Source organism: Cimex lectularius, unplaced genomic scaffold, assembly GCF_000648675.2.
Source record: "Cimex lectularius strain Harlan isolate CLEC.00 unplaced genomic scaffold, Clec_2.1 scaffold32, whole genome shotgun sequence".
Lineage (NCBI taxonomy): Eukaryota > Metazoa > Arthropoda > Insecta > Hemiptera > Cimicidae > Cimex > Cimex lectularius.
The window spans coordinates 1,255,033-1,280,803 of NW_019392689.1; the positions used below are offsets into that span (position 1 = coordinate 1,255,033).

Consider the following 25,771-nt stretch of genomic DNA (forward strand, 5'->3'; position numbering starts at 1 on the left):
GATCGTGAGATGCGGTTGAATTGTTATAACGTAGATTTTGTTCTAAATAATTTTTAATGGATTAATTTTTATCTAACTCCAGAAAAAAAGAAGGAAGTCGGACAACATAAAGACCATCTGAGATCACATATCGAAGTTCAGAGTCGTGATCTGAGACAAAAGTGCGAGAATAGGCGGACCAGACATAATCGTCGCGATCAAACCACTATCAGTTCTTTATCGTCTCGCATACCGCCCAGCAAACTTTCTAATTCTACCGTTTTTTCAGACGATTCAAGAGCAAAACGACGCTGAAATTGTATTAGTAGAAAAATATTGATACAAAATATTATATTATTAATATATTACGATTACGTTATTTGTATTTTATTCAGTACATTTCCAAAGCCAGAAGATTTATGTTCATGCTGTCTTGAGAGTCACCTCAGACTGACTGGAATGTTGAGTTATTGTTGCCTAAAAAAACAAATCCGGCTTCGACAACGGGACGAGAAATTGATTGTTTTATAAATTACCGTCGATGGGATTGTCTAGCAGTTGTATAGACAACGTTAGATATTCAGCTAAAAGGTTATATATTACTATGAGACTCGTACAGACGTGTGAAGCTAAGAGGGCACTTGAGAAGTTTTTGCACTCAGCCTGGAGTGAAACAATGCTCTTTGTTATCTCCATTTCTTTTTTTTTCAATACTTTAAAGATCTGGCGAAAATGGTCCGTGTGTTTATATGGAGTGTAAATGTTAGATTTACTCTAATGACGTTGTGCTTACTTCAAACCAGAAATAATACAAAAACAATTGAAAAGTTGGAAATTTATTAGTTAATTTGAAAAAAGAAAAATCCTGATTTTGAAGGGTGATCTAAAGGTGCTGTCAATCATGATACTTTATATGCTACGCTGCTCAAGTCTGGTAGCACAAGAAACATTAAATTATGCGGTAAAATATGGCAAAATGATAAACATATTTTCAAAAACAACTTATTTCAGCTTTAACATGTATTTAAACAGTTTTTCAATTAAATTTATTTGTTATTGTTTTAAGTAAATATATTCTATATCTGCTGATTGTGTCGTTTGAGCCACTTGCTGAAATTTCCCAGTGACAACACTCATTCACACTGAAATCTCGTCATTAGTCACTCGCTGGGAAAGTCTCGGGGCCACGTTTGCTTCAATAGTCTAGGAGGTTTTTCTGGCAGGTGTGGAAGTGATAGTGGTCGTATTAGAGGATCATAGTGGATGCTTGGTATGGTATGGTAAAAAAGGATACTAGTAAGCGGGGTTTGTACTCTCCAGGCACTGCAGCCTTCTGGGTTATTGTACCTTCCTAGTTCCTTAGTTCAGTCAATAGACTCAATCCTTCTTAGAAGTATCAGGTCATTGACTGTTGCTGCTGCAATTTGGTTCGCTGAGTCTTTTTCGTACGTTAGGTTAAACCTCCATTGAGCTCTTGCTTCGCATTCGAAGATGATATGAGTGGCTGTTTCCTCCTCCTCATTACATAATCTGCAAATGGGATCATCGCTGTATATTCCCAAGTTGTGTAAATGTTTTCTGAGGTGCCAGTGGCCGGTTAGTAGTCCTACCACTCATCTGAGTTTGGCCCTTTCAAATTGCAGTAGTGTTTTTGCCAGTCTCGGTGAGGGTTGTTTCATCATAAGTTTACTATGTCTAGCACTGCTAGAGTTTATCCACTTCTCCTTTTGTTTTCCTTGGATCCATTCTATGATGGAGGATTCTATATTTGTTTTTGTTAGGGTAGACCCAAGAATAGGTTCGGGGCCTATGTATGGTCTTGCAGAACCTCCTCTGGCCAGTCTGTCTGCTTTCTCGTTACCCAAAATTCCCCTGTACCCTGGCACCCAAGATATCATCAAGTGTTTCCCCTGGTTTTGGAGATTTTGAATGCATTCACTTCTTTTACTTGCTAATGCTTTATTGGCTGATTGGCTATCTGATCTTATGAGGATTTTTTTGTCAGTGTAACCTCTTTTAAGATTTTCCAGGGCACAAGCATGGCTTGTATTTCTGCTTGAAAGACCGAAGTGTACTTCCCTAATGTTTGATGAGAGTTTGAGTGCTCATGTTTTGGGATTGTACAGAAAATGCACAATCCGGTTCCTTCGTTTGTTTTGGAACCATATCATTGTATCTAATGCTCTCCTGGGTTATTCCTCTCCTTTATAATCCGTTGAGACTTTATAGTATGTTGTAAAGAATGTTTCCGAGATCATATAATCAGTACCCATTTCTAGTAATGGGTGTCTGATTTTGTTGATTATAGTTGTATACCCGGTAGTGGATGCTTAGTGATTGATGAAATTTTTCGTAGCTGGTTTTGATGAGGTCATGTACAAATGGATGTGTAGTCGTGTGTCGTTGTGAATAGTACGAATTGAAAGATTCAAGAAAATGAAATTAAAATGTACTTTATTTAATATTATAATGAGTTACAACAACAATACAAAGTAAATACAAAAATAAATAAAAGCACAATACGGAACGGGAAAAATCTTTTTCTCTTTTTTTTTGTAAATATGTTTTTTAATAAACAAACACATTAAACTATTATTCTTAGAAAATTCCAACACTTTGTGCAGGGCATCCCATTAGTAACTTTTTCAGAAAAAAGACCTGTTAAATATAATATCAAGCGAAGTAAAAACATCTTTAATAGTTCAAATATGAAATCAGTTCTGCAACTCCAGGCTTCTTTAAGAAAGTTTATTAATTTCAATTAATTAATCTTTTTATGTAAGGTTTTGGTTGAAATGAAAAAGCTAGTGTCACGAGCGGGATTCGAACCCAGGACCTTGGGCTAAATACGCCGCTGCTCTACCACTTGAGCTATCGTAACTTCGATCCACTCGGACACCAACTCCCCATCCCTACCTACAACGTTTCGAATTTTCCCTCATTTTTGCCATTTTTCAATTCGAATCCCGCTCGTGACACTAGCTTTTTCTTTTTAATCAAGACCTTACATAAAAAGATTAATTAATTATATATATCACGAAATATTATGGATTTAAAAAGTTTATAAGTATATATATATGAAATTATATGAACCTAATAATACAATATAATAATGCAATATGTATATACATGAGATATTATTGAGGGTAAGAAGAAGCAAAAAGAATCAGTGTTGGATTGCTGAAAAAAATCTTTAAAATTATACTGTACTACAACAACTTCTTGAGTCAGCATGAGGTTGATAGATATAAACAAAAACTTGAGTTTTGGTAGTAAAATAAATTCTAAATTTACAGCCGGACACAAGAAGTCTTTGTAGGAGGAATATAGTGAAGAATGCGGTCCTGGTACTCATAGGGCGTTGTGAATAAATTTTTTTCTATAAAAAGCCTGCCAGTCGACATTTTACAACAAAACCGTGCTGATGCCCGTGAGAAAAAAGGGCGATGAGATGAAAAAGACAAATGTTTTATCATGGGGATTCACTTACGCCCACGACTTTGGGGACGCGACAGTTGGGCCACTACGGCATATGCTACCGGCCAATCGGAAATTACACCGCCAGGCATGTCGTTTTAATCGTGGGACTATTTTTCTTTTTAATTGCAGTTTCATCCATTGACATTTGGGCCGGATAATTTTGCTGGATGCTTTGACTGAAATTGTTTCTCACCCTAAATACTCCTCATCCTCACCGGATTTAACGATATGTCAGGTGGGAAGAAAAACTCGATTTAATAACACACAAGTAGTAAGATACAAAAAAGAAATAAAAAGATTATACATAGATCACAAACTTAATTTACAGAAATGCCTCTCGTCATCCACCTCTACGATAATTTCTGACAAACAATAGAGCTTTATACCCGATTTTTAGCGACGAGAAATCACATCAAAACACTTTCTTAAGTGTTCCTTCTAGGCTTGAAGGAACATTTAAATAAATTCTATAAATTCTGCAATTAATTGCATTTGAGACGAAACAAAGTGTGACCACTTTTTCACTTAAAGTTTACCTGTTGACCAATTTAAAAAGCTTTGGAAAGAACTAAGAAAAATATAGAGAGAATTAATCTTTTACAATAGCTTTATTAAGTGAGATAGAAATTTGTCATCGGGTTTGTCATGATTTTGTTGTGATGTCCCTGAAGTTGTAAATTCAGTTGATTCAAATGGAAAAATAAACTGCTCAAAAGTGAATAGGAATATTGCTAATTTTTTAGTATTTACTTTCCCTAAAATTTTCATTTTATTTTTTCAAATTATAAATCGCATTTAAAAGTATTAGAAATTTTACTGAGGTTTTTTACAGAAGGAAAATTGTATTATTTCATACGGCTGTCACTAATTTCATAAGAAATTTCAATCATACATGTTGCAGCGTTGCACTCAGCAGGATGGTGATCGAAAAGCCTTCTCTGCTTAAGCCTTCTTGAGCATATAGGAAATTCACGGCATTTCTAAACATTGATGAGTAAGTCTGTCTCTATGAGGTCTGATATTGTTATTCAAAAATCAAAAATCCCTGCCAGTGGGATCCCTAGTTTGAGGGATGTATTCCTCGATAATTTCTTGGACATAACGGACAGCGGCGAGGTAGCATTCATCAATATAGAATCCAGTTCGTTTCCAATGTAAATCCCAGCCCAGACCATTTCACCGCCTCCTCCAAACTGAACTGAATGGAGCACGAATTCGGGCATAGTACGGTAACCGTCTCCATTTTTTCTTTATCCTATTACTACCTCCCTGTACCTCAGGGCCTCGTGAATTATGTGTAAAATAGCACAAATACACATGAAACAGAAACAAGATAAAAGCACTTATAGCATTCTGAATCCTCGACATTCCTTGGGATTAACGAGTATAAGCTCTTCCATTCGCGCTAATAAATATATTCAAACTACAATTTATTCTACCCCAGTTTACTCGATATCCCTCGGGATTATTTGGGATATGCCCTCCATTTGCGATAATAAATACATGCATACCACAATTCATTCACACTACTCCATAATACTCAATATTTCTAGAAGTAATTGTGAATTGTCCCTCCATTCGCACTATTAAATACATTCAAACTATCCCTGCTATCACGGTACACACAGAAACGCGATTCGTCTGTAAAAATGACACCTTTCCTGTTGGTGTTCTCTTCTAGGCGCTCGCTGCATCATATTCTCCTGAATTGCGGTGGCGGGCTATTGCTTAAGGTCGTTTGAAAACTTAGGGTTACTGCCGTGAGGAAAAATAAATGTCTCCGTGATACCCAAAACGAAAGGGGTACGGAAGCTCAGAGTGTATAAGGCAGGTAGAAGATTCCCGTATATTCAGGGAAGAGGTTATCAGCCTACACTTATTTGTAATTCGGAAAAACGGATGTATCCGGCGGTTTTCGAGCTCACCCCCTTCGGGTTGCGAACACTCCCCGCCAGAAATCCACTCGCATCGTCCGTATTTGGTACTTTTTTATCATATCGATCACCGATGGGATCCTTAACGGCGACAGTTAAAGTTCGTTCATGTCTTCTTTTTCTGCTATCCTCAGTGTGAAAAAAAGAAGAAATAGACGATCTCTAGAGGTGCCAGACATAGTAAACTCATAGTTAAATTACTTTGCCAAAACTTGCAAATATATCAGCAACTGGTATCTGAGAAAACATCTAAACACTATAGGCCTAAACAACAATTACCTCACTTGTATGTTATACAACATAGAAGAAGAAACTGGCACCCATATTATTTTGGAATGCGAAGAAACTGCTCAATGAAGACATAACGTAGGGTACCAAAAAGATTACTTCTTAAAGTGCTCGAAAATGCTTCGGTGCTTGGGCAATATCAAACCGTCGCTGCCTCGTATCCTCATCTTCAGTGCAGACACAATTAATTTCTTTAATAACGAACCACCGCGTGTACACTTAGAACTCATTCGGAGACGACTAGTTGGGGAAGGTCACTTTTAAAGCTAAAAAAAAACTTTCACGGGTATTTTTGAAAGAAATTATAGGTTTGTTAATTTTTTAAAAGAAAATATTCTTACATCCCAACCGTTGATTTTTTTGTGCGCTGCTATCATCAATTTAAAATCTCAATTATTTTCTTATGTTGGTTTATTTTTGTAAACCTATACTGAAATCAGGTTAATTGTTACTGTCATGATACACACTATTTGTTTTGCATTTTTACTCTCCAAGAAAATATTAGGTAACATGTTTGAAGGTTATTTACCAGCCGGGTGGCGTCGGCTTTGGCCCTTCCAACAAAACGATCCATTGTGATCCGATCCATAACAAATCTCAACATTGTACCACCGGCTATCATACCAGTTGTTGGCAATGTTCTGTTAAGTGTCATGCCTGATTTTCAAATATTGCTTACTAATAGTGTGGATCTGGTTTATTTTTCATTTATTTAAACTGTCCCGTTGAATCCCAGTCTGTAAACTCTCTTTCATAAATGAAAATTAAGAATATACAATGAAAAATTCGATCTGTGAATAGTGCATGAAGATCGCTTTGGAGTTGAAATATTACACTGAATTGGTGGATTCTTAGTATGTTCTATGAGTAGTTATCAAAAATCTGCTATAAACACCCTATGGATTTGGCTTCATATAACATTCCCTTTAACAGGATCCAGAAACGTTGTGCCTGAGAATTGATTAATAGTTCACGATATTTGGATCTCTCAAAATCCTAATTTAAGTAACGTAATCTTTACCTATTTGCTACAAAGGCTATAAAGTTTAGAAAATTATTAGATTCTTTTACATAAGTTTAATTACCTATTTGCCTGCCTAATTACTAGTTTTATTAACAATCAGCATATCCATAAAACATATTGTTCTGTACTTTATTAGCGTATCCTTAGAATTCTTACAATTCTTTACAGTTTATTCACTTAATTATTGTTCCAATAGTTTCTCGTGTTTATTGTTATTTTGAAGGCCGGTAATTAAATACATTGACTTGCCAGCCTGTCATTGTTTATCTTTTCTTGTCTTTCTCGCGTTTTAATCCTACTATACAGTTTCTTTCCCTATTTTTCCAGCCACTTATGGTTAGACCTATTAGGACTGTAACCGTCTCTCTTTTTTCTTTATCCTATTACTACCTCCCTGTACCTCAGGGCCTCGTTAATTATGTATAAAATAGCACAAATACACATAAAACAGAAACATGATAAAAATACTTATAGCATTCTGAATCGTCGACATTCCTTGGGATTAACGAGTTTCAGCTCCCCCATTCGCGCTAATAAATATATTCAAACTTCAATTTATTCTACCCCAGTTTACTCGATATCCCTCGGGATTATTTGGGATAAACCCTCCATTCGCACTAATAAATACATTCATATTACAATTCATTCACACTACTCCACAATACTCGATATTTCTAGAAGTAATCGTGGATTGTCCCTCCATTCGCACTAATAAATACATTCAAACTATCCAAGAGTACACTCTAGTCCTCGGAATTATTGGGGATAAGCCCTCCATTTGTAATAATAAATATATTCATACCACAATTCATTCACACTACTCCATAATACTCGATATTTCTAGAAGTAATTGTGGATTGTCCCTCCATTCGCACTAATAAATACATTCAAACTATCCCAGAGTACACTCTAGTCCTCGGAATTATTGGGGATAAGCCCTCCATTTGTAATAATAAATATATTCATACCACAATTCATTCACACTACTCCATAATACTCGATATTTCTAGAAGTAATTGTGGATTGTCCCTCCATTCGCACTAATAAATACATTCAAACTATCCCAGAGTACACTCTAGTCCCAACGAGTATAAGCTCCTCCATTCGCGCTAATAAATATATTCAAACTACAATTTATTCTACCCCAGTTTACTCGATATCCCTCGGGATTATTTGGGATAAGCCCTCCATTCGCACTAATAAATACATTCATACCTCCATAATACTCGATATTTCTAGAAGTAATTGTGGATTGTCCCTCCATTCGCACTAATAAATACATTCAAACTATCCCAGAGTACACTCTAGTCCTCGGAATTATTGGGAATAAGCCCTCCATTTGCAATAATAAATATATTCATACCATAATTCATTCACACTACTCTATAATGCTCGATATTTCTAGAAATAATTGTGGATTGTCCTTCCATTCACACTAATAAATAATATATTAGTTTTTATAAATAACACGTAGATCTATATATATATATATATAAAATATTTAAGCCCTGATATATTTGTCTATGTTATCGATTCTCGTATTTTTTTGCGCCCGATATTGCAACTTTATACGTACATTAGAAACGTAGAATTGACTTGTAATACAAAATTACGCCATATGAATGAGGTGATTTCGTCTGTACCATTTATCCTAGAATTCTGATTTAAAATTTGCACGTTATGTCCACACATTAGAATTTTCCTTAACTTACTAATTTTTTTACTTCATTATTATTGAGCTTCATGATGATGGGAGTTTCCACAAGAAATTTACATTTAGTCAGAGTGGCACAATTCAATTGATCTTGTAATAATTGTTGTTAGAAAGGTGACGTATTGTTGCGTTGAGACGTTTAGTTTTAAAACGGATAAAACAACTCGGAACGCAGGTAATCAAGGCTCGGAAAAAACAGAAAAAAAAACAATCTCGCCGATTAAAAACAGCTACGTGATGTTGACAGTCGGATGGGGTGTCGTTGATTCAAAAAGAATTCAACAAATTTCAAATATCAGCACCACAGAGTCGAATACGGCTGAACACAAGCGACAGCCTCGCGTTTAAATGTCTGTGCCTTTCAAAACTACTTCGGCAGCAGTGTCGACGAACAAGTCTTCAAATTCTCGCCGACTCTCGAGGAAATGCAAATTGCAAATGATCGTGAGAATCCCCTTAGGCAAGCAAAGGTCACGCGATAAGCAAACACGTCCTAGAAACTTGATAGGCTAATAATAATAGTTTAAACTCTTCGTGAGGAATTCAATTTGATTTATAACAATTGGAAGATACAGGAAATTGTAAAGGAATAAACAGTCTCTGCAGTCTACTATGTTATGCCAGTAGTAAAAACCAGTTTTACTACCGTTTTGAATCTAAAACTGTACTCAAAGGTCTAAATGATTTCTAAATGTGATTTAGCTTATTCCGACGTAGCATTGCGCAAATATTGAAATAGAGGCAAAGTTTCATAACGAAATTTGACCTTAAAACACGACTAATGGATATTGAAAAGATATCTCACTCTCAATAGGAATAGGGAAAGTTCTTGTAAGCCAGTACACTTCAAAAAATAGTAAAAAAAGAAAGAAATAATTGCTAAAACGAATAAAACCAAGAATATAGTCTGCTTTTTGTAAATTAAAGAACAATGTTTAGTAACAGTATTTCTGTATAAAACCGTCGAAAATAGGGAAATTCGAACGTCTATTTCTTTGATCACTTAGAGAAAAAAAAACGGAACATTAAATTTATATCGCTTCTGTATAAAATTGAGCCTATCTAGGGCTGCAGGTTTTTTTAATTATAGTACGAAACGGTCAATTCGTATGTGGAATTTAGGCCTCTCCTTCTAGGAAGATTCTTGTGGCCTGGAATTGCATAACCTTTCAACTCGAACCTAGAACGTAGAACTGAAAGAAATAAAGTATGCAATTCCAATACTAAACCCATGTTCCATATTACATATTTACCAAGGTCTGGAAATGCCTATAGCTGAGAGCATATTTGACATAGCTTTATCAAGACAAAGCCTCAACACACCAACTTTACAAATAAATTTTTATCTCAACCAATAGCTTACTTAAAGATTAATTAATTGAAAGAAGTGATTTGGTCAATCGGATAACGAAATCTAATGGATTTAATAAATAAAATGAAGTATATCGCTTGACCAATTAATATCTCACAATTAATTAAGGTTTTCAATTGAGATAAAAAAGTCAATGGCACGAGCGGGATTCGAACCCACGATCTTCGGGTTGATAATAATTTCAAAAATGGCCAAAAGGTGTTAAAATTTGAAAGGTGGGTTGAGATGGAAAGTCGGTGTCCGAGAGGATCGAAGTCACGATAGCTCAAGTGGTAGAGCAGCGGCGTATTTGGCCAAAGTCGTGGGTTCGAATCCCGCTCGTGACACTGACTTTATTATCTCACCAATACCTTACATAAAGATTAATTAATAGAAAGAAGTTGTTTAGTCAATCGGACCACCAAATCTAATGGATTGACAAATAAAGTCGTCAATGTGAAAAAATCAACGGGAATTAAATTTTACGTTTTCTAGTTATTTTTATTTAGAACTCTCCCTCTAAGATGTTCTTGTGGCCTGGTATTAGACAATCTATCACCTCGAACCTAAAACATAGAACTAAACTAAACTAAAGTATGCAATTCCAATCTAAACACGTTTCATATTATTTACCAAAATGCCTTTAGTCTCGAGAACAATTTATATAGTTCTGACAAGACAGAGCTTCAACATACAAAATTTACAAAATAAAATCGTCTAATGTGACAAAAACCAACAGAAATTAAATTTTACTTTTCTAGTTATTTTTCTTTATCAGATTATTATAAAATAGGTGTTTTAATAAAGAATGACATACAAAGAAACGGTTCTGTGTTACATTTATTGAGAATTTATTTCACGGTCATTCTTGTTTGTCAATCGGATTTCTGCCGTTACTTTAGTCTTTCGATCTGTATTTGCCATAAAAATACAATTTGCATACATTTACAACTAAATTGTACGTAATGTATGTATATAAAACATTGGATTAAGACACATATTCTGTGAATGACTTTTTCCTCTTACCATTGGCTTAAAACGCATACTATTTTATCAAGAGTAACAAACTGACAAAACGAATGAAAAAAACCATTACGGAAATAACATCCAAGTTAAGCTGTAGTTTACAAGTAACGTGTACTTTAAGTAAAATAATAATTTAGGATTTCTTTCTTGCTTACGGTAGTTTAACATTTATATTTTATTTTATTATTTTTTCATTCCTTTGGTGGCCATTCATCTGAGTTTTCATTGGTAGATCAGGTGGTTAAAAGTTTGGGGCTCAACTGTCAAATTAGTCACTTTTCCTGTAGGTGCTCTGCATTAAAGTCACCACTGATGGCCCAAACATGGCCGGAATTCGTGTATTACAGCGTGAATATTTGTACGTACTCATTAAGTTATTGGACCGATAAATTTGTTAGGAATTGTAACAGAATATGGAAACTATCAAAACGAGTCATTGTAATTACAAAAGGTTTTTTTTTTTTTCGGCCGGCTAGCTGCCTGGGCTATTGCCGGCATCTCACATTTCTTCCACCTCACGTTTATAAATTTATTTATTTTTATTTATTTATTTATTAATTTAATTTGATTTTGTTTAAAATTAGCTTTTCTGTAGGAAGTCTGGCGATCTTTCTGGTTGTGTTCTGGGACGTTATTTCTACATTTTTAGCCCTCCCACACGTGGTGAAAAGGCTCTGAAACTATCTCATTCACTAACATTCCATCCCAGCCTAGCCTATAGGCGGGTTCAGAGTACTCGATATTCCTCTGAAGACCCGCCCTCGTTCACGCTAATAAATACATCCATACATTATGTACAATTAAAATTACAATTAATCTAAAACGTTAACCTAGGTGGTGGATTTATGGGGTACTTGATATTCCACCATAGACCCACCCATGTATACACTACTACGCACTAATAAATACATTCACTCAAACAGTAACCAATCATTCTGTATTTACAAATTAAAAAATGCGGAGCCACTGGCGCATTTAATATTACAACAGTGCCTCCGCCCATTCACTCTAAAAGATATTATAGCCTAATACTAACATAAATCGGTGGGTCTGTGGAGTACTCGATATTCCTGCACAACCCACCCATACACACTCACTTTCGCGCCAATAAATACATTCTTTCTACCAAAAACACACAAAGAGATATCTATCCTAGTTAATTACAAAAGGTACCCAGTGTTTTGCGAAAAGAACGAAAGATCATAACAGACATAGGGTTGTTGAAAAGGACGGAAACCAATATTTGTTCATAAATCAAGCGTTGTTTTGTATTTTCACCCTCATTGGGTTTTTACGAAAAACGCTTAAATTAACTTAACAACACCAACTCTGTTATTAAAAAACTTTTTTCTTTCTTTTAAATGACCTAAACTATTTTCTTTTTTTCTTTTTAATTAAATGTCCATTAGAAGAAATATTCAAGAACAAGATTGTTATACATTTTTTCTCTATAAACTTGACCTCACTATATAAAAGAACGATTAAATGATTAGGGACCAATTCAAGTTTAGAAATTAGAGCTCATACATCGATCCGATACCAACCAGCCTTATATGTCTTTCTCGTAACGACTAAACAACTTGATGTAACAGTTTGTTTCAGTACCAGAGGATTACTTTTGTGAATGTGCTTCGGCGTGGGCTTATGACGCTGCCCTTAATTGATGTAATCATTGTCTTCCAGATATATAGAGTGGTTGTAATGCCAAGGCTTTTCCTAATCACCGGCAAAAATCGCTAGCCGTTTGTCTTTGGTCTAACTTCGGGTTTCGCATCGAGGGAATGGGAAATTAGTCCCGGATACTTGTTGGCTTTTTTCGATAGTGGAAAGCCGGAACGCAAAAATCGTAACTCAATTTAATCTTAATTCGATATTATTTGTACCTATTTGAAAACATTACGTGCAAACACAACTCCTCTTCCTTTTTTTGGTGATTGGTTTTCTTCAATTTGATTGATTCAGACAAACAAATATTGAACTCTTCAACCTTCATTAATACCGATGCATTTGCGGGGCCAATCTGGCTCCCCTCGTCAGGGCTCGTCAGGGGGGCGTAGGAGTATTAACAAACTCGAAAACACAATAACTTATTACAAGAACAGGTGACTGACCAAATAATCGTTTTAACACACCGACTTATTAATTACAATGTTTTATGGGCATATTAAACAAGATGTTTAAATATGGAGTTTTAATATTGTCACTTTTAATATTGTCCGAGAATTAAATAATTCGATAGATATATTTAAAAAGAGATAGAGGTAAATATATATATATATATAGATAAATAGATAGATAGATAGATAGATAGATAAATAGATAGATAGATAGATAGATAGATAGATAGATAGATAGATAGAGAGAGAGAGAGAGAGAGAGAGAGAGAGAGAGAGAGATAGAGATAGAGATAGATAGATAGATAGATAGAGAGAGAGAAAAAAAAACTAGGTGGATAGAGAGATATGGATACTGAAAGAGAGCTAAAAAGAGGTAGAGTGACAAGAGGGAGTGAGGGAGAAATAGAGAAAGGTAGAGAAAGAAATTGAGATAGAGAGAATAAAAGAGAGAGTGAGTGAGTGAGAGAGAAATACTAGGTAGATAGAGAGATATAGATACAGAGAGATAAAATGAGAGAAAGAGAGATACAGGAGAGTGAGGAAGAAATAAAGAAAAGAAGGAAAGAGATTGAGATAGAGAGAATGAAAGAGTGAATGAGTGAGATAGAGAGAGATATAGAAGATAGAAAAATAGAGAGAGAGAGAGAGAGAGAGAGAGAGAGAGAGAGAGAGTGAGAGAGAGAGAAAAATACTAGGTAGATAGAGAGATATAGATACAGAGAGATAAAAGTAGAGAGAGGAAGAAGTAAAGAAAGAAAGTGATTGAGAGATTGAGATGGAGAGAATGAAAGAATCAATGAGTGAGTGAGTGAGATACAGAGAGATATATAGATACAAAAACAGAGAGAGAGAGAGAGAGAAAGAAAGAGAGAGAGAGTGTGAGAAAGAGTGAGAGAGATACTAGGTAGATAGAGGGATATAGATACAGAAAAAGGTAGCTAAAACGAAACAGTGAGATACGGAGGAGTGAGGGAAAAATAGAGAAAATGAGAGAAAGAGATTGAGATAGAGAGAATGAAAGAGAGAGAGAGAGAGAGTGAGATTGCGATTGAGGGTAAAAAGGTATGTTGATAAAGAAAGGGAGAGGGAAAGAACATGCGTGGGAAAAAGTGAGAGTGATAAAAAGAGACAGATTGAGTGAGAGTTCGGAACAGAGAGAGAGTGAGAAGAGAGATGGTACATGAAGAATATTACATTAATCCCATATAATCATTAAATTAAACAATATGTTATTAAATTTATCAATTATCTGATGTACTATGATTCAGTTTACCTGCAAAAACGTGTCTAATTTGAAAAATGAAATAATGGGTTCATTAATGATAATAATTACTCATTAATGATAAATAATGTCCATGTTTGCGGGGACGAAGAAGAAGAATTTTTAGAAATTTAAGCCATGATTGTAATATTAAAATTATACTATTAAATATTAATTTTTTTGGCAATGTTCAAAAGGAGATAAATTAACCGACAATGGAAATACTTTATCAGTTATCACGCTCGAGTGGATAGCACTTATGTGGCCTTTTAGGATTAAGAAAAGAGCGAGGACTTTTTATTTGATCATGCAATTATAAACAATAAAGCTATCAGTTATATCTCCAAGGTGAGCAAAACCGGCTAGCGCGCCGTTTGGAATTTCTTGACCCAGCCTTTCTTCAACGAAACATGTTAGAAGGGGAACAAGTCATGTTATCAAACATATGGTTTGCTCCATTGACAATACTTGATGAAAGTGCAAACTGTAAACTTTTATCAGCTTTTCTTTTGCTACCCATACTCTCGTCGTTTTTTTAGACTAAAACACTGACTGCACAAAAATGTCCAAGTATTTACAAATTAAACGAACTTTAGAGTGTATTAATTAATTAGTGAATTTAAGCTGAAAGTCTTAGCAAAATAAAGGTTAATAATACTAAAGGCGTCAAGGTCGAACTTATAAAGCATCCGTTTTAGGAGGGTGTCGGTGGCCGCAACGGTTTGTACACGGAGCTCATCACTGTAAGGTAAAGGTACAGGGTTCGAATCCAGCGGCCCTGCATTCGAACCGACATACTTTCAAATGGGAGTTTTTTCAAAAACATCGGCACTCCGTCGGTTCATATAACCTCGTTAAAAAAAGTCAAGTATCCATGCGTTTATAATCATGGCTTCACGAAAGGCTTAAAACTTAATGGTCTAATGAATTAGTCTCTAAGTTACAGAACTTGTAGAGCAAATGTGGTTGATAACCTTTTTGGCACATATATAATAAAAATAGAGAGCTTACTTTACTTAATCCCCGCGGCTTACTTTTTACCACCGGACTTGTTTACCCTAGAAAGGAGAAGTTTATTTTTTACATGATCCATTTATACTTAGTTGTACGTCTAATCTTCCTGCTTAACAGATGATCATGATGATGATGAATGGAGACTGGCAAGTGAGGAAGATAAAGAAAGATTTTTTTGAAAATCGATGTCGTTTATTGCATGATGATGATGTTGATATTGATGAAAGGAGAACAGGAAGTGGGGGTTTATGATCCACGACAACTGCAGCTTTCTGGCTTATTGTTTTACTTTCCTAGACTGTTTGACAATAATTAATTTTTTTTTTGTCTTTTGGTCGTCATGTCAATCTAACCGAGCGAGGACAGGCAAACCAAAATGATCGGTAACGACTAGGTTAATCACCGCGCAGACCACACGGAGAAACCTCACATTTAAATGTTTTGTTTACTCTTCATACTCATAAACTTACATAAATATGTAAATACGTAATATATTCCACTCATTTAAATAAACATTTGCTGATGAAGTTCGATGTTATTTAAGTTTCTGGGTCCGCTTATACTCGCTGCTTACGATATTACGAAATGTTGATTGCTAATTAACATTAGAAAATTCTTTAAATTGTGCAATTTCAACGTAACCACTTTAAAACGACAGTTGTTGCATGAATTTCTGTAAAACTGAATGTGAGATTTGTTTATCATAAAATGCAAAACAAATTGAAGCATGAGTCTGCATAAGAAAGCATTGTGAAGCTTTGTTGCAATTGTTTTACACGCATTTTATTTACTAGTTAATTTATACTGCAAAACATTTACACAATACTTTTTTTTTGTCCTTGTTAAACATTCTTGTTTATTCAATCTTTATTCATGAAAATCAACGAAGTAGAAAGAATTTATAAACTTTAAACTGACCAACGAGCTTTTAATCACTGATCATCGACGGTTGCACATGAAGGACAAAACGAAATCTGATAAATTTTTTTATATATTAATAAAAGCGAAAAAAGGAAAGAATTGTATTATTAGCGTATCGAAAAAAAATCCATCTGCTTCTGTCTTCCAAAAAATCCTGGTTTATAAATTAACCCTTCCATATAAAGTATGGGGCGAAGTATATTACTGCCAAAGAAACAAGACTTAATTTGTCTTGTAAGGTATGATTAATTAATTTGGGCCCCAGATCTGCCACTCTTCAATCAATTATGGTAGGTTGTACCCGTGAAATTAATTACGGGGGTTAAACACAGTAGCCCTAATTTAGTACGTAAACGATCTTTTTCCTTTTTATAAACTGATTTATTATGCAATTTCTTTTTTGATAAAATCAAGAAATAGAAAAAAATATCAAGAAAGGTTTGAATGTAGATTATATTGGCTCGTCATCCCTATTTTATCGATTCTCCTGAAGTATAATTTACGAATTGTTTGAAGGAGGTCTCATTCAAATTTTAAAATTCGTTTATGTTAAGTTTAACTTTTAAAGAGACGAAATTGTTCAGCTGGCTTTCTTCCATCTGTGCAGAATCCACCTGTCGCGTATAATACGAGCACAATCTTATTCATATCGCTGGATTATTTATGAACCAATACTGATTAATATTCAGAAGCGGTTCGAAATTTTCTCGCCTCTAAACTAATCGATCAACTTTATTCTTTTTTCATTAAAAATAATTATCTGATCTTTGTTTTATCCTTGAAAAAAGCGATGATTAGAGCAGGCTTGTAAAAAAAAAGATTGAAATTTATTTTACACCTTATTTCTAGAATAAATAAATGCGCAAAAGTGCTATTTTGAACAGTATGTTTTTGATGAAGTTGTCAATATCAAGTTTGATTCCGATTGCAGTTCATTGGTTCGCAAATCCTCGCTTTTTTATGTCCATAAGACCAAAAATTGCAAAAAAAAAAAAGAAGAAAGGGATGAGAGAACTAGGTTGATCAAGGAAAAGTTAATAACTGATCAATAACTCACTCAACCAATCTCACAAGTTGATGCGTTTATACATATAAAATATAATACTCTTAGAAAAATCCTCGTGGAATTTTTTTATTTTATAAACAGGTGAGAACATTGATGTATTGATGATGATAATGATTACGACGACGTCATGATAGGAAGTGGATGTTTTGTACTCCAAGCCCTGTGGCCTTCTGGCTTATTTGATATTACTTCTTCCTAGTTTCTTAGCTCAGTTTAATCAACTCGACCCTTCTCTTAAGAAGTATTAGGTCATTGACTGTCATTGGTGCCATTAGTTTAGCTGAGCCTTCCTGATGTTCGAGCTTAGGTCTCCATTGAGCGGTTACTTTGAATGCAAAGATAATATGGATGGCATTTTTCCACCTCAATGTATGACCTACAAATGGAGTCATAAAATCATGCCGTGTAGGTCTTTTCTCAGATGCCTGAATTGGCCATAGCAATGTTAGTTTGGGGTATCCCAATTTTAGGTACTGGACATACATACTGTTCTGCAGATCCTACTATGGTTAGTTTGCTGTTTCATTACCCAGAATTCTTTTGTATTCTGGTGTCTATATTTATTTGAGTTTTCGAGTTTTTGGCAGCATTCATTGGCTTTTAGATGTGGCTTTTTTACGTGCTAGTTATTTTATGACTGCTTGGCAGTCTGATCTTATGAGGAATTTTGGTCAGACTAACTTGATCTTTTAGGATTTTCTATTGTAAAGCATTGATCGCGTGTATTTTATTCTTAAAATTCAAAGTGTACTTCCCTAATGAGTTTGATTGCTTATACTTTGAACTTGCACAGAATATAACTGAACCGGTTCTTTCATTTGTTTTGTAATCATCTGTGTAAGTATACTGGAGGGTCTCGGTTCTGAAGCATTTAGAGCAATTTATGTCGGAACATCTCTCTCTTATGCGGCCAGCATGGGTATCCTTGAGTAAAATGTCAAAAAGGGTAATTCAGCTGAGTTTAGCATTTATCGAATGGTTAAAAAACCATACATACATAAAAAACATACATCCAATACGTAATACAACATACATTCATTCCATGTGGATTAAAAGTGTAAACTAGTGGCTTCCTAACAACAACAATACAAACGTTAACAATAAAAACGGCTAAACCTGCGGAGAAAAAGAGCCATTAAAGAACTAATACTGTAATCTAAACAATTTTTGGAAAATAGAAAATTTTGTTATACGTCCATAGACTAGGCAAACATGGACTGATGATGGTAACTTATCATCCCGGTTCCGCCTATTTTTGCTGAATCTTTTTTTTAACATTCAGACGCGTTTCAACAATAAAAATAAGAATGGGCGAACTAGGTCGATCAAGGACGATGAAACAACTTACAACTGAACAACAACTCGCCAATCATCTAAAACCACTTTTGCAAAATGGTGAAATCTGACGCTTGTAATATACCTATAATAATATATATGCAACGACACACGCACAAACGCTCGCACGCACGCGCATACACAAAATACACACTTTACGAGAATGTAAACAGTCGTTTTTCTCCATTTTGTTTGATCATAATGTCATCAAATAATTGTTCCGTAATGATTTTATTAAATTACATATTAGCTATGTAACAAGGGTGTTGGGTCGCAATTAATCAGTTTATAACTGTCGATTTTGCGCCTGTTAATCAAACTCTTTGAATAGGATTACTTCCTGAACGGAAAAAAATGAAGTGGATTCTTCTCAATAGATTTTGTAAAAAATTGATTTTAGCATATTTTATGTCTGTTGTGATATTTTAAATCTTTTTAAGGGAACAAAACTAAATTTAAATTTAAAATTTTCAAAGAAATCATGGGAAGCGTTATATGGATCATATTCCCAGAAATAAGAAAACACTGTCCACAATGGTTTCCAACTTTCTATTAGTGGTCAGTCTGATTAAAATAAATTGTCTCGATTCTTTGCAACATCTTTGACGACGTGCACATATTTTTAACTTAATAAATCCTGTACTAAACGAATTCATTGAAACATCAAAATATCTTTTTACCTGCCATGTCCAGGCCGATTGCCCTTGTTATATTCAAGGTGACCCGTTAAAAAAAGTTAATACTTCAGGAGGTTATCCTACTTGTCGAATTGGGCTAAAAAGCCTCTCTTGTCCAGATAATTTTCAATTGCATTCGAGATATTTCACTTTTCAGCATCTTCATCCATTCACAATTTTGCTCCATAATTTTCTTAAAACAATGGAAAGAAAGTACATCGCAAATCTTATGAGATTCAATTTTTTATTTTTTTTTATTTTAACCGTAAGGAAATAAAATCGTTTAAAGAGATAAAGATGAAAGATAAACTTTACGAGTTATATTTATTTAACGGGCAGCTACACTCTTTTTTTCATACGTGCAAAATGTAGCAAAGTAACGCTTACAAGCAAAATTTAAATTTACAATGAAATAATATAATAGAAAATACGCAACGAATAGAAAAATGTCAACCCTAGGTCAGTTCAGCACTCAACGCATGCACTTCGAAACCAATTCATACTCACGTTCATTCTTAAATACTTTCACTCCTATTTACACCATTCATTCAATTAGGGCGATGGAGTACTCGATATTCTTCCATCAACCTTTACACATATTGTACACCTAATCTAATTGAGGGTCGATGGGGTACGCGAGATTTCGCAATCGACTTTCTTACATCATACATTCACGCTAATAAATACATTCACTCTCCGTACAAGCTAGGTATACACAACTGTTATTACTATATACAATAGACCAATCCTGTTTCCTCCAAGAATCGGATCAGGGGACCCAAATACTCGCTGCCGGACTCAAGCACAATTCTTAAACCAGGTGCCATTCCGCGCGCTGTCTGTATGGAGCCAAGGAATTGCACACTTCAATTAGGTGGGACACATCGAGAATCCTTTCTCCGCATGCCGGCCACATATGTGGGCTTTGGCGCATCAGTAAGTGGCCGTGTGACAACCTCGTATGGCCTATTCTTAATCGTATCAGAATGACCCTTCTTCTACGAGTCAGATCTCTCCAGTGCTCTTGATTCGCGAGAGCTTCTCTATCGATCTGGCCTATTAACTCTGCCACCTTCTTTTAATCATGGATTTATTGCATTCTTAGAGTCAAAGGGCCGGATCGCGATGGTTAAGGCAGGAGATTGGGATGTCCCGGCTTTAGCCGCTTCCTCTGCGTCTTCATTACCCTCCAGACTTATGTGTCCAGGTAACTACGGTTTTGCTGAGACGCTTCAGTTCGTGGTATCTCTCCAACAAACTCCACTACGAGAGGATCGAGGGAAAACCAGCCAAGGGCCGCTGTAACCGCGCTGAGGGAATCAGTACTGACTAGGTAGATAGAGCCACAATGTCTTCAGGACCCCAAGCGCGTACCCAATCGCGTACAGTTCTGACATGTAAACGCTACAGAGCGGTGGAAGTGACCACGAAGTTGATATGCCCTCGCGATACACGCACACGCCACACCTTCGTCAGTGTTTAACCTGTTTGTAAAGTCAAGCCGAAAACCAACGTATCTCGAGCTAAGCTTCAAGAACTTAGCTCGGCGAAGGTATGGCGGAGTAAAGGACTTGGTTAACACAGCGAGATCTTCCTGGACGAGTACGGCAGGGTGGACCCAGGGCAGAGTCGGCGGGTTGCACATCTCGAGTACTGTTCCAAGAGTCATCCCCCCCCCCCTAAGGAATCGGCGAAGCGTCTGGGTGTGAAATAGCTCGTAATTCATATATTCTACTGTACTGGCATCTAAGAATCACACCCGAAAGCGGATGTCCAGTTTTGGCAAGGAACCCCCCGGCATAGCATAGGGTAACGTGCTCCTCCGAAATTCGGGCGCATCATTTCCAGCTCGCAGCAAAGGCTGTCCAAAGCGCTTGTTCTGAACGTGCCGGACACCGCTCGAAATGCCTATCGAGTAATAATAAATTGTTTTGATAAAAACTGACAATTATAATAAAAATAGGAAATAAATCAATGTCCCTATAATACAATAATGCTAAGGAATATGAAGAATTTATAATATATAATTTTTGGAATATAGGAAAGGTAGTGCAAGTAGTGAGTGACATGAGGATAGGTTTAAAGAATTTCTGAACTGGTCGAGAGAGTTGTTGTAGAAGTTGAAATCATTAATTTTGTTTTCAAGTCTGTGCGGTTGATTAGTTGAAGCAGCACAGGGGAGTGCAACTTGGTTATTAAAAATAGAGACTCAACTGTTGTACGTCGATATTCAAGCGAAATTAAACATATTTTGCTGCACGATGTCAACGGGAGCACCATAACAGGATACCCATTTTGTTGTTGCCACTTAAGGAATTTGTTCTAATAATTTAATGTTGGTATTCTAGTGTGGGGACCAGATTAAGGAGCAGTATTCTAATAGGGGACAAGTGAAGTGTATAGGAGGGTAGAAATGTAGGGGGTAAAATCCCTGGAGGAGCGGCGTATAAATAATAATAATAATTTGTTTGTTCTATTGGCTAGTAGGCTGATATAGTGATTAAAGTAGACAGATTGGTCACCAAGATCTTTGAGAGTTTTTACTCTACTAGTATTATTTATGGAGTAAGGGAAGGAGGGTAAATTTAAGTCAGCTAAAACAGATGATGTCTGCATTTGTTAATGTTGAATGTTATATAGTTGTCGATGCACCACTATAACAGGTTAATTAGTTTGGACTAAATAAACGCAGTCAGATTAGAATGAATTTTATGGAATATTTTGAGGTTGTCTGAAGATAGAATGTGTGTGTATGGTTATGAGCATACGCAATAACATTACTGAAGATGTTAAATAGAAAAAGGCCTAAGTGAGATCCCTGGGGGATCTTTAGAAGGCAACAGAAGGAAAAAGATTGATAGGAATTTACTTTAACATATTGTTTTCTATTGGAGGAAGAGATAGAACTTGAAAGAGTGTCATGGAAACCTTGAAAAAAAGCAGTGTAATAGCATAAACTTGTCACTTTTCAGCAAAGGAATTTAAAATAAGATTCTGGAAAAAAGGAGGTTTGTAATTATGGATTTTCCATTTGATGATATAGTAGTGTAATGAAGATTCCAATTTATCTAATGTAAGGGGTTGGAATAATTTGGAGATTGAAGGTTCTGTGAGTTTTCAAAGTTCTTGTCTAAAGTTTAGTTAAGATTTTTTTGTTTCTGTAAATACTGACAGACATGGCGCTTCTGGAAAAGTTGCATTACGCACATGCACATAATTTTCATAGTTCAATTATCACCAATGTAAAATTAACATTTCATTGCTAAAATTTTAATTGTTTTTGATACAATCAATTAAAACAATAGCCCGTAAGATTGTTATGTTTAAAGATAGTTATGGGGGGCGTCGGTGGCCCCAACGGTTTAGGCGTTGACACGGCGCTCATAATGTAAGGTAAAAGTCCCGGGTTCGAATCCAGAGGCTCTGCATTCAAACCCGACATACTTGCAAACGGGCTTGTTTTTCAAAACCACCGGCACCCTGAAGGTTGATATAACCTCTGCTGTAGCGAACCCTCGTTAAAAAAAACAAGAAGAAAAAGAGAGTAGGACAAAGTCAACAAACTTTTTGCTTCAAAATTGAACAAAAGACAAAACAAAAAGCTTTTAAAATTTAATATGGCCGCCTTCTTTGAGAATACAAGCGAAAGAAGGTGGCGGAAATCATAAGTCTGGGACAGATAGATGAAGGTTTGCATAAAGTGCCTACAAAGGGAAACAACCCTGAGATTTGTAAACGGTTATAAGATTTTAAGAGTAATTTACTTATTCAGCAACGTACTGGATTGGCGTAGAATGGAGGACAATCGAAATTCCACAGATGTCTTACAAATGGCCTGCCTTTTCTTCTTTAAGACGACCCGCTGATCAACCTGCGACGATTTTTCGTTTTCCGCGGTTCCATCAATTTTTTTCAATTCAAGATCACGGCCTAATTAGCACAAGCGACACTTTATTACGTCATCAAATCTCGGAAGACAAAAAAACAATCAACACGGTACAATCTCCCGGCGTAGAGGGGATTGAGCAGAAGGAAAGAAAGCCGGCGAAGGCTCACTCCAAAGCCAGTCTAGTGACGGATAACCTCTTGTGAACATGTGCCCGCACCCGTCATGACAACCGTCTTCATCGTAAGTTCAAAATTCTCTCAGCGACGCTGATAATTGTCAGAATATCAAGGCAGTTTTAGGATTAAGGGAGGGTGAAATATAAAACTTTCAACGGCTAACTTATTTTTTTTTTTAAGAATAAAATTCAAATTTCAAACAAACCGATTGAAAAATAATATTTGGTCTTTTTGATAAATCTTCTGTGTAATTGAACTCTTAAAGCTTAAAGAAGCTAGGTAAAACGAGCTTTTGCAGAAAAACACAAACAAAAGGTCTAAAAGGAATGAGCCATTCCACTCTTCATCTAAATTAATAATATTTTATTTTACCATACGAATATATTTTCATATTTACTTTAAATTTACTATGCACAATTTCAAGGTAAATATTTTCGGAAGGGCGGCAAGTTTTGTGAAAAATATTTTTGTGGTGTTTATTTCTATTTTTAACATAATATTCACAATTTTCTGCTGGATTAAAAACTTAAATAATATGCTATTCAACTAATGAAGGTAATTTGTCACTTTGTGAGCAGTTCAAGTTTCAAAGCTGTTCGAAGATCAATGCAAAACCATTAATTGCTGTTACAGTAGACTGGCCTTTATTGACCGACTGCTCTGATTTCTACATAGGATAAAAAATCAAATAAACAGAACTCAAAAGTCAGCCCTTTATTTATCATAGTTTACATAATGTCCCAACGGCTTTATTTCACCAAGGACAGTCGGTCGGCTTTTACAATAAATTATCTCCGATCGTCCGCCCTCACTCGTATTTATTTTAGCCCCCCCTCCGAAACAATAATTTCTCTCTCTTGCTCTATTTTTTTACCACTTTTCGACCTACATATGCTCTTGGGAAAGTTCGGCCTCAGTTCAAAAGCGTCGGTTCAAGGTCAATCCGTTTGATATTATCTCAGAACTACCTTCGTTCGGTAGTTATTCAATGGTAACTGCATAAATAAGGGCCGTGTGCCAACAAACAAGTCGGCCTACGGCTCGTTTTAATTTCAGTGTTTAAAGAAATAACGCTTTTTATCTAAAAAAATCTAATATATGAAGCTCATTCAACATATCATTTTTATTATAATATTGATGGATTATTAAATTGAATCAAGATTAATTGTTTTCTGTAAGCTATATTCAACCTTGAAACCTGCAGATGATTTAGAAATATATTGAGTTGAAAGCAAGATAAAGAAAGATTTTTTGAAAAATCGATGTCGTTTATTGCAAGATGATATTGATGTTGATTAAAGGAAACCAGGAAGTGGGCTTTATGTTCCACAAGCACTGCAGCCTTCTTGCTTATTGTGCTATCCTACTTCCTTAGTTGTTTTTCGATTCGATCCTCTTTTAACGAGTTCTTTCGTTGCTACATTACATTCCCATGGGTTTTCTTTGTATGCTGATTACGTCTCCATTGAGCGGTTGCTTCACATTCGAAGAAGATTTTTTTTCTTTTCTTTTTTTATGAGGGTTCGCAACAGCAGAGGTTATATCAACCTCGGGGTGCCGGTGTTTTTGAAAAAAGCCCATTTGTAAATATGTCGGGTTCGAATGCAGGGCCGCTGAATTCGAACCCGGGACTTTTACCTTAGTGATTGAGCGCCGTGTTAACGCCTAAACCGTTGCGGCTACCGACGCCCCCTAAAAATGATATATGTGGCTGTTTTCTCCCTAATCATTGAGCGTTTATTGCATAAAAAGTTCTCGGCAAAATTTGACTTTTATATTTGCAAGTTGCAAAATCATATATCTAACTGCCTATAATAACTGTAGTATTAAAGAAATATGACAAAATACTTGCAAAAGTTGAAAAATTATTTTTTGTTCGATCATTTATTACCCACGTTAGTAACCCTTGTAATTTTTAGCTATGTCACATTTGTAAGAAGGACATAATCAAAACTAAACCAAATGAGTAATGGAAAGGGGTCAAAATTTTGGCGAATGAGGGTTAAAGGAACTAGAGTAAAAATTTAAAATCGTTTCGAGACTGGCTTGTGAATACACAAGTGTCCAAGATTCAAAATATTAAAAATTCTCTGCTCAAATTTTTGTTTTAAAAGTTATTTTCTATTTCTTTTGTCAGATAGAGACTGAAAAGTAAATTATTCCCATCAGGGACCGGAGAATCGGCCCTTTCGCCATAGAATTAAAAAAAAAAAAAAAAAAAAATGGTCGATTTGAACTTCAAAAGTATGTGATTTCGCCACTTTCTATTCGGTGGTTTTATCCCATCGCGAGTCCAATGGGCAAGGATATTCAATTGGCATTCCCAAGGAGAAAGATATGACGGCTGAAGTCCGATCCTAAATCGATTGACCACGATCTTGGATCAGCGAAACTGATTTTCGATGAATCCAGGGCCGGGAATGAAGAATATTTATTAATATTTATTCTACTCTTTTTCCTTTCTGATTGTTGGCTTATTTAAAAATCTTTTTAAGGTGTTTTTTTTCAGGAACATACTT

The 25,771-nt window shown here is 35.5% G+C and overlaps 1 protein-coding gene across 1 annotated transcript in view; it reads left to right on the forward strand.

Annotated features, from left to right (window-relative positions):
• The first annotated feature begins 23,207 nt into the window (after positions 1–23,207).
• Positions 23,208–25,771, forward strand: part of LOC106665116 — a 42,856-nt gene continuing 40,292 nt past the window's right edge. Inside the window, exon 1 of the mRNA XM_014391328.2 lies at positions 23,208–23,316. Coding sequence (XP_014246814.1) covers positions 23,299–23,316 — 18 coding nt within the window. The 5' untranslated portion in view covers positions 23,208–23,298. The remainder of the gene's footprint in view (positions 23,317–25,771) is intronic.